This window comes from Terrapene carolina, unplaced genomic scaffold (assembly GCF_002925995.2).
Source record: "Terrapene carolina triunguis isolate 2854851 unplaced genomic scaffold, T_m_triunguis-2.0 Scaffold714, whole genome shotgun sequence".
NCBI lineage: Eukaryota > Metazoa > Chordata > Testudines > Emydidae > Terrapene > Terrapene triunguis.
Window position 1 is genome coordinate 15,552,642 of NW_020665065.1, and position 10,373 is coordinate 15,563,014.

Consider the following 10,373-nt stretch of genomic DNA (forward strand, 5'->3'; position numbering starts at 1 on the left):
CTAGCCACCGTCTGCGGCAGGCAGCCTTGGACCTGAGGGGTTAGTCCAAACCTCAACTGGAGCTGCATCGTCCACACTGCTATTTTTAGCCCGATGGCTTGAGTGAAGCTTGCACAAGTCTGTCTATCTCTGCTGAGAGGCACGCTTTCTTGATTGACTTCAGTGGGCTTTGGATCAGACCTTGATATCACCATTCCCTGGTGCTCCTCCTCTAGGACTGTGATAAAATTCACACCTTTAATTTTACTCCTAAAGTTTCTTTTCCTTGTGTGATGGGTTGGATCACAGAAACCCCCTGGGGACTGCCACCTGATGCGCTGAGACTACCTCTGCCCCTGCTTTCCCTGCCAGCTTGGAACTTCAGGGCTTTGCCTTGTTTGAGCCAGACACGCTTGCCTGCGACAAACCCAGACCCAGGTCTGAACCACGTCCCCTAAAACCTGCAGGCTTAACTGAAAACAGCTTAAGAAGCGCTCCTGTTTCCAGCACTCAGATACCCAGCTCCCAAACCCCAAATAAATCCGTTTTACTCTGTATAAAGCTTATAAAGGGTAAATTCATAAATTGTTCACCCTCTATAACACTGATAGAGAGATATGCACAGCTGTTTGCCCCCCCCCCAGGTATTAATACATACTCTGGGTTAATTAATAAGTAAAAAGTGATTTTATGAAATACAAAAAGTAGGATTGAAGTGGTTTCAAGTAATAACAGACAGAACAAAGTGAATTACCAAGGAAAATAAAATAAAACACGCAAGTCTAAGCCTAATACAGTAAGAAAACTGAATACAGATAAAAATCTCACCCTCAGAGATGTTTCAATAAGCTTCTTTTACAGACTAGCCTCCTTCTAGTCTGGGTCCAGCAATCACTCACACCCCTCTGGTTATTGTCCTTTGTTCCAGTTTCTTTCAGGTATCCTTTGGGGGTGGAGAGGCTATCTCTTGAGCCAGCTGAAGACAAAATGGAAGGGTCTCCCAGGGGTTTAAATAGACTTTCTCTTGTGGGTGGACACCCCTCCCTCCCCCTGTGTAGAATCCAGCTACAAGATGGAATTTTGGAGTCACATGAGCAAGTCACAAGTCCATGCATGACTCAGTTCTCTATAGGGACGTTCCCAGGAAAGCTCAGCTGTGGATTGGCATCTATCAAGGTCCATCGTTTGCCAAGTACTTCCATTTACTTGAATAACCCCTTCACACTATGTTGATCAAATCTGCCTTAGGTGCTATCTACAGCAAACACTTTAAATACAAGCATAAAGCCAACGCTCAGAACTTCAGATATTAGAATGATACATGCATACGAATAGGATGAATACATTCAGTAGAAATAACCTTTGCAAAGATATGTTACATGGCATATCTAGCATAAAACATATTCCAGTTATGTCATATTTACATTCATAAGCATATTTCTATAAAGCATTCTGGGGTGCAAGGTCACACCTTGGTCCCAGCCATCATGTTAAGGGACTCATTTGCTCTTGTTAAGGGATTTTACCTTGTAGTGCCTCCTTCAAAAACAGATGTAAACTTGTGCAATCCCTTTTGCCCCGAGCCAGTCAGAGCTGAGATAATTGGCACACTTATACCATAGCATCTGCTTGACCGATAGACAGCTGCACTGGCTCCATTTGCAGGATCAGATATTACGGCAGTTGTGCCTATTAAAACTTTTTGCAAAGCCATTCTTGTTTTAATTTGCTAACTCACTTCAGAATATTGTTACTGTTCTCTTCCTTTCTTGTAGGTTCGATTACAGATTTTAAAAGATGCACAACACCCAATCTTGGTTAGTTTTATTTAATACCAAACATTTGTACTTCTATAGCATTTAGATAACTAGACAAGAGGTGCTTTGGATATCCCTAAGATCAATAAAGAGATAGCATCTTGCACGGAAGGGCTTTCATGTTCTTTGCTGACTTGAATTAGCTTAGCAATGCTTTGTAAGGTAGCGAAGTATCGTTATCCCCGTTTTACAGCTGGGGAAACTGAGGCACAGAGCGGTTAAATGACTTGACCAAAGCACAACAGTTAGCCTTATGCGGCTGTACGTCAGTGGGGACTGATCCAGACTGGAAACTGTAGGTGCGACCGTAATATAAAGATATTGCAATTAATCAATGCAGCAGAGGGCTTTTTGAGATATGAAGGCATTGGGGGTAAGGGCTAAAGAGGGTTGGGGGGGCATACGTCCCCCCAGATTCTGTGCCTGCTAGTGGATTCTTAACTTTCACCCATTTGCCTTATACCCATTATGGCGAGCAGGGAATCACCAGGACAGAAACCGACCCCAGCCACACACTCCTCCTTCCCTCAGCTGCGCCTGACGTGCCCAGAATGCCCCTTGTACCTGGAGCTCTTGCTGAGGAGGAGGAGCGGGGAGCACAGATAGCTGTAAGGAGAGCCTTGTGCGCCGGGGGACTGGGCCGCTGCTTTTCATAGCTAGTGCAAAGGGACTGCAGGACAGCGATAGCTCAGTGGTTTGAGCATTGGCCTCCTAAACCTAGGGTTGTGAGTTCAATTCTTGAGGGGGCCACTTAGGGATCTGGGGCAAAAATCAGTATTTGGTCCTGCTAGTGAAGGCAGGGGGCTGGGCTCAATGACCTTTCAGGGTCCCTTCCAGTTCTATGAGATAGGTATAGCTCCATATATATATATATAGCGGTGAACCAGGCCCAGAGCAGGTAGCTGATCTCCATGCTTGGCTCAGGAGCTGGGGCAAAGTTCTACTCACTGACGTTTGCCATGAAAACTGCAACTGCGTTCAGTGTGGGCTGGGCCTTGGGGCTAGGTTTGGAAGCGGCCCAGTTCTCTAGCCTTTTAAAAGCGTAGCGTGCTGTTGGAAAGCGCCGTCTTGGCAGGCCCGGCAGAGGCTGAAGTTGTCTCTTTACTCACTGAATGATCATGGCCTGGGCATAAACAAGGCCCGCTCCCCCCTTGGTGCCCTGATGCCACGGCCCTGAGCTGGCTCCGCAACTGCAGCCCATTCCGCTCCCGACCTCCCTGCTGGGGCTGCCCACCCGGGGACTTGGGGGGTCGCAGCTCAGCTGCTTGCTTTAGGTGATGATGCCAGTGGCCGAATCCTGCCTCAGTTCCAGCCCTCCCAGGCAGCTGAAGTCCTTGGCATGGCACTGGTGTATAGGACAGAGGCTGGATGCTGTCCCTTTCAGACTCCCCATCTCCACCCGCACGCTCGAAAAACCTCCAGGGAGCTCCCCTTGCAACTGTCTTTCTGGTACATAATAAACACCCCTGGCCTGTAAGATGTAGCGATGTATCTCACCAGGCACAGTGGACAATGACTTTACAGCGGGGTCCCAAACTTTGCTCCACCCACGGCCACTTTGGCAACTTCCCAGGAGCCCGAGGCCTGCATTTAATTTGCACCCACATTTACGGGCATTTAAATAGCCCGCCCAAAAATGCACCCACCCAACCCGCTGTTTGCATCTTCTGTGGCCGCTGAACGGGAACTGCAAGTGGGAGGCGTTTGCCAGCCATGGAAATATACAGTTAGCCAGCTTTGTTCCTCCCCGCCCTCCAGGGACTGGATGGCCATCGGCTGCTTTTTAGTTAGAGAAGGGCTTGAACCAAGGATAGAAGCCCTTCCCCCAAGTTTGGATCCTAATGCCACTGTTGGATCATCTCTAGAATGGGCTGAATTAGAACCGTGGAAGTGAATATCCCCAGACTTCAGGGAAGTCTGGATTTGACCAGACTCCCAGTTCCGTGCTCAGGCTCCGGGAGCTGCCTTTGGCCCTTGAGCACAGGACAAAAGAAGAGAGAAGAATCAGGGTTTGTTTAGCTTCCCATCAGACCCTTGTTTGCACCGTGTCTCTGTCTGGCAGCACCAGGACGACGGGGAGGAGGGTCCCCCGGGGGGAAGGGAAAAGTTGTAACTCCTTGACTCCGAAGCGCGGCGAGACGTGGTCAGCCAGGAACCTGAGGTTGAACTGGCGGCTGATGCAATAAACCAGGTTCTCCACCACGGCACACTGGAAGCAGGGTGGGAAGGGCATGCGTTTGGTGGCGCACTCGTACCACAGCTTGGCTTTCGGGCTGCAGCGGTAGACGCTGATGCCCATGCTGCGGTTGAGGTCAAAGCGGTAGATGAAGCCACTGGCGGTCACCATTTCGGTGGTCCGGTCCTTGCTCCCGCTGGTGATGCTGACCTTCCAGCTGTCTGACCGGCTGACATACCGGAGCAACATGTAGCGCAGTGTGCCCCCGGTCACGTAAATCTCCCCGTCGCACGCCGTCGCGGTGTGGGCGACGGCGAAGGTATCATTGGGCAGCGGCGCGGTGAAGGCCCACCGGTCCTGGCGGGGGTCATACTTTTCCACAGTATAGAGGCACTCTCCCCCAATCGCATACAGGTATCCATCCAAGGCGACAAGCTTGCAGTGAGGCCTGGCTTGGTTCAGTGGGCAGATCTCCTGCCAGATACTGGTCAGGGGGTTGTAGCAGAAGACCCTGTTGGAAGGCTTCTGGTGCTGGCCCAGCCCTTCGCAGCCAGCCACCACAAAGAGGTAATTGAACATGCTGCAGACGGCGCATCCCCTAGAAACCGCCTCCACTGGCATATAGGACAGGGGATGCCAGACGTCGCCTTCGTTATCGTAGTAACAGAGCCTGCTGGTGTGCAAGCTTCGCTCCTGCGTGCTGACGTCTGCCACGGTGATGTACTTTCTGCCCTTCATCCTCCTCAGGAGGATCAGCTCCCTCTCCCTGGCATTGAGGCGCCCGTAGATAGACGGGTTCTTCAGGACCTGGAGGTAATTGTCGCTCATGACTTTATACGCTGCCTCCTGGAGACTGTCCAGTTTCTGCTGCTTGGCCATGCACAGGACATCATAGCAGTTCCCCAAATCCAGGTGGATGTCCACGTCGGACTGCAAGCTTAATGGGACTTTGAAGAAGTTGGCACCAGCAATGAGTTCCACTCTGGCTTCGTTGCTTGCACGAGGCTGGAGGCTGTGAAACGGTTCCACCAGGGAAACGATGGAGCTGGAGGGGAGGGGACTGGCCGGGGGAGTGCTTGAGTCAGATCTGCCGGCTGGTGTCAAAGCCCCGAACCCTTCCATCTGCACCTGAAGTTCGGGGTTATCTGCAATTTGATGGAAACTCTCTTTCCTGCCGAACCTGCGTTCCGGTTCAGCTGTCTTGTGGGCGGGCGAGAAGGCGCTGCCCGGATCAGATGCACCACCCCAGTCTGCAGGCTCCCCGCTCTCCGCGGGATGTCTGGAAGGCAGGAGACTGGGAGAGAGGGGTGGGATGTTTGCTGTCGGTGAAGCTCGGTCTTCGTCTCCCACTGCCGACCCACCGGCTGGTTCTTGGGGTGTAGACAGGCGCAGCCAAGTCTCATATTCACTTAGCTCTTCATGGATTTTGTCGGGGTCGTAGAGTGAGTCGGTGTACGAGCCGGGCCGCTCCTTCGACACAGACTGCGAGGTGGACTGGACGTAGTAGTCATAGACCTTGCCTCGCAGGCTAGTGGCGGAGGATGTGGACGGCCATGGCTTTTCTTCCCTGGGCTTCCTCTCTTTAATATAGTTTTCCTCCACCTGTATCTTTGTAACGGAGGAGAACGTGTAGGAGGCATCAGACCTCTTATCGCTTTGGTTGATGGCTAAGCCCATGTCTGATGTAGCATTGAGGGTCTGAATCCTCTCGTGGCCAGCCGAGGCCTCCTGGTTCCAGGCCAAACTCTCACTCATGTCTCCCGCTTCCTCCTCCTCGGTGCTCGGGGCGGATCTGTCAGCTGCTGGGAGCTCAGCAGCATTTCCTGGTTGGGTGCTGCAAGGACTGTGCCTGAGGCTGACGCTACACCCAGACGGCTGCGAGGCTACGGCCCAGCTGGCCCCCCTGCTGTCATCTACGGAGCTGTCCGGTTTGCTTGCCAGACCGCAAACCTTACGCTGACCTCCGGCTTCTGTTCCTGCCACTGGCGCCTCCTGCTCTGCACCGTCTGCCGTCGCCACGCTCGGGACCACACCTGGACTCTGCCCCTCTCCCTCAGAAACAGGCTGCTTTTTGTCTGGCTGCGATTCGGCGACCAGCTGACCAGCCTCCTTTCCCTTCTCTTTCTCCTCCTCCTCCCCCTTCGGCAGCCTTTGATCTTCCCTGGGCGGTGTGCTTTGTGGGCCCCGCGTTCCCGCCGCGACCGTCCCACCCAGGAGCGCACTTTGATTCCCTTTGCTGGTGCTTGGCCTCACCCCATTGCTGCTGACTTGCCTGTACCTGAGTCCCTGTGAGGTTTCTTCTGCGCCTCCCCTTCCGGATCCAGCCTTTTCTCTCTGCTCCGTCACATGGTCAGCTTTTCGGATCCCGCTGCTGGATGGTCGGGACTTATAGAACCTATAAGCCAAAGTCAGTAGGAGCAGAGCCGCTGCGGAAAATGCCAGCTTCCCGGCAAGCTGCATGTCTGACTGCCAGTCCCGGCTGACTTGAGCCCCGTTGGTCATTCTTCCATAACAGGCCAGCAGTCAGGAATGTGAAGAATCTGATTAATGATTGCCAAGCTGGGACAAGCTCAAGACAAAGCAGGCCTCTCTCTCTGAGCTCCCCGAGGCGTTTGGGGGCAAGGTGACTTTCACCTGCGGCAGGTAGCCCGGCACAGGCTTCCAGCTGGCGGCTGGAGCATGCAGTGTCTGCTTTCCATAGCAGCTTTGCATATTTGAGCAAGGTGGGTTGGGCTGGGCTCAGGTGCAAATGTGCATGCCAGGCAACAGACAGTGAGTGACACGGAGCTGGCTTTATTAGCCGGGTAAACAGAGAGGCTTAGAAAAAATACAAGTAGAAAGGCAAAGGAGGGGTGAAAACAGCTTCCCAAGCCAGCCCACAGACTTTTCTCCGTGCCTTTAAACACATTTTTTTTTTTAAAAGGGCCCGTTTGTTTTCAGCTTATCACGAATATAGTAGCTGGGGAAAAGGACCGGCCTATTTAAATCCTGGGATGGTGGGAGGAGCCCATGAAAAGAATGAAAGCCCCCGCCCCCATCTCAGGTGAGGGAGGGGCCAGGAACTGAGAATTTAACCGATTACTGGGGACAAAGAATGAGCAAACTGCGTGCGTGTTGCTGGGGGTGGGTGGGGAGGGAGGGTCACAGGGTCAAATTGAGGGATGCCAAGAAGAGAACCACTGATGTGAGAAGGAGTCCAAGGAGATGGGATACCACCTACAGGATGCATGCCTGGAGAAGGGGCTGGAAAAAGGCCACACAGTCGCAGAGGACTGACCCCCATCCGTCTCCCGCCTCCTGTACTGATGGACGGCCAGCTTGGCCACTGCCAGGAGGAGTTGATGAGGCTCTCTCAGGGCTTGGTGGGCCCATGGATGGGGAGTGAGTAGAGGAACAGGGGCAGGATTGACAGTCCTGGAGCGTGAAGTCCCCTGTTTACCCACCCGGAACAGATCACTTTGAAACGTTTCCCTGCATACTGCCCTGCCAGTGAACCTCACTCCTGGCCTTGGAGGCACGCCTTGTCCTGGTGAGAGGACAGCCCAGCGTCATGGCCTGGCTAGTCCTTATCTGCTGACAGCAAAGGTGCCAGTTGTGGCGGCGTTCTCACGCGGGGGGTGTCTGCCTGCTGAAAACTGGGCTGACGGTGGATGTCAGAACCGGGAGATCCTGTTAGTTCCAACTTAGAGGTATAAAGGGTCGAGTCTTTCTTTGAGGCAGGGTCTGTGTGTCAATCCATCCGTCCATCCATCTTGGAAAAGCCCGAAGAATAGCCACGCTTAGGGCAAAGCCTGAACTGAGATTTATGTGGTGGTGGTGTTTAAATGAACCATAAAGGCAAATGCCCAGGGGAGGGGAAAGTTTGGGCCAGCGTGTGAATGTGCTGCTTTAGGAGCAGGGTGGGAATGCCAGCTGCTTACAAACCTTCAAAGCATTCCCTCGCTTCTAGGGGGATAACATCACAGCGGGCTCTGCACCCCAAAGTTCAGGGGCAGATTCAAGACTGGCCATGTACCACAACCCTGCATCCTCTAGCTTCCTTGTGGGAGGCCTCGGCCCCTTGCAGCCGGAGCAGCTCTGGGGGCAGCCTGGCTGCCTTTCTAACCTTGCAAATAGCATTGTAGAGCCAGATCCCCGGCCGGTGTCCATTGACGTAAAACTCCAGTGACGTCAATGGAGCAATGCTGATTTACACCAGCAGAGGATCCGGCCTGGGGTGCTCGTTCCCAGATGCGGTTCACAGCCCCTCCTCTCCCTGCGCCTCATCCTCCCTCCCCAAAGCACTTGCCGGGGGGGATGTCCCACCGCCCGTTCCCCTCAGGCGGAGCAGGTGGTGGGAACACTATGTCACCCCTCTCTGCGCCGAGGCTCCGTCGGTCGTGTGAGTACGTAGCCATGAATTTGAGTGCCCCGGGCCAGGGAAGCAGGGCCGGCTCTAACATTTTTGCTGCCCCAGGCAAAAAAGAAGAGCGCCGCCCCACCGTACCACCCCCTCCGCGAGTGCCGCGCCGCCGTACCTCCCTGCGAGTGCCGCGCAGCTGAAATCCCCAACCCCCAGCACCACGCGCCCGAAGCCCCACACCCGAGTGCCGCGCAAGCCCCCGCCCCCCCAGCACCGCACCTCCCGAAGCCCCACCCCCTCCAAGCGCCGCGCCAGCCCCCACCCCCTGAGCGCCGTGCCGCACCAGCCCCCGCCCCCCTCCGAGCGCCGTGCCGCGGAAACAAAAAAAACCCTCCAGCGCTGCCCCTACGAACCAATAAATAAATAAATTAATAAAAACCCGAGTGCCGCCCCACCCCAAGGTGCCGCCCCAAGCACGTGCTTCGTGGGCTGGTGCCTGGAGCCGGCCCTGCAGGGAAGGAGGCAGGGGCAGGAACGGGCAGGGAGGCATTCCCAGTCTGCCTCCTTCCCAGGGAGACGTGGTGACCTGAAGTTCAGTAATGGCGAGTGAAGGGAAAGTCACAAAGTCCTCTTGCTCCAGCGGGCTGAGCATGGCAGGCGCAGGCAGTCTCCGGAGCAGCCATAGCCGACTTGGAGCGAAATAAATTATTGCTTAAAAAAAAAAGAGTAAAATGAACAAATGAAGACAGGAGCGAAATTAAAAGATAATTGGAAGTCTATATTAGGCCGTGTGTGTGTGTGCCAAGTGTCACGTGAGAGTAACCAGGGAGCTCCTCAGTTTGCTCAGGGGGAGGATAAAACAATCTAATGCAATGCAAACAAACAGGCCTATCTTAAATGGGATTAGCTTCTCATTTAATCCGGAGAATGTTTCCTGCCTGTTTGTTCTTTCTCTTCCCCGAGCGGGATGATTTTTATTCTATTTTTTGGGGCTGGGTGAGGGCGGGACGTGTGATGTGAGTTTGTGACTGGAGTGGGGAGGTCTGTGTGTGCTGTGGTACACGTGGATGGTGGGCGGTTGTTGGTGTGTGTAATGTGGGTGGATAGGGACTTGGGGCGTGTGGTATGTGTGGTGGTATAGGATGTAGCTCTGGGGAGATGGGTGGGTAGCTGTGGTGTGTGTGTGTATTTACACATAAACGTGTGAAGTAAGTGGCTGGTGTGTGAAGTGGGTGAGTAGTGTAGGGTACATCCTGTGCACTTGGGATATGGGTGGGTAAGGCTGAAAGGGGTGGATGTGTGTGTGGTGTATGGTTGTGTTGCACGGGATCCATTTGTGCTGGAAATCTGTGGGAAGTGTGTATTGTGTGTGGCCAATCTGTACGCAGTGTATGCAGTGTGTACTTGTGATGTGAGAGGATAAGTTTGGGAGGCGTGTGTGTGTGTGTGTTACAGCTGATGTAGAGCTGGGTGTGAGTGAGTGTGTATGTAGTGAAGCAGGTGAGCAGTGTGTGTTTGTGAGGTGAAAAGTTGGTCTGTAGTTGTTGTGGTATATGTGGATGAGGGGTGCACCGGTATATGCGTGCGTAGGTGTTTGGGGGATGGGGGTGAGATGTTTGTGGATAAGTGTGTATAGAGGAAGATATTTGGTATGTGTGTCGATGAGACGTGGCTGGATAGATATTTGCTGAGTGTGCGAGGGATCTTTGCGATGTGAGTGAATAAGTATTAGGAGTGTGTGCATGTGGTGTGTCTGTGTGTGTGTCCAGGAGATATGGGGGATAGGTGTTCGTTGTGTGTGTGTGTGTGTGTGTGTGTGAGGTGTATGTGGTGTGTGTGCAGGAGATGTAGGGGGATAGGTGTTCGGTGTGTGTGTGTGGGGGGGTATGTGGTGTGTGTGTGTGTCCAGGAGATGTAGGGGGATAGGTGTTCGGTGTGTGTGTGTGTGTGGGGGGGTATGTGGTGTGTGTCCAGGAGCTATAGGGGGATAGGTGTTCGGTGAGTGTGTGTGTGTGTGTGTGGGGTATGTGGTGTGTGTTTCCAGGAGATGTAGGGGGAT

At 53.5% G+C, this 10,373-nt stretch overlaps 1 protein-coding gene across 1 annotated transcript; it reads right to left on the minus strand.

Annotated features, from left to right (window-relative positions):
- Positions 1-3,718: 3,718 nt before the first annotated feature.
- On the minus strand, positions 3,719-6,474 carry KLHDC7A (kelch domain containing 7A). The gene has a single exon (XM_024217306.1). The coding sequence runs from the start codon at positions 6,472-6,474 to the stop codon at positions 3,823-3,825; it is 2,652 nt and encodes an 883-aa protein (XP_024073074.1). The 3' UTR covers positions 3,719-3,822.
- Positions 6,475-10,373: the final 3,899 nt, after the last annotated feature.

Excerpts from the sequence above, each read along its gene's own strand:
- KLHDC7A (XM_024217306.1), bottom strand. The coding sequence starts at position 6,474 with ATGACCAACGGGGCTCAAGTCAGCCGGGACTGGCAGTCAGACATGCAG.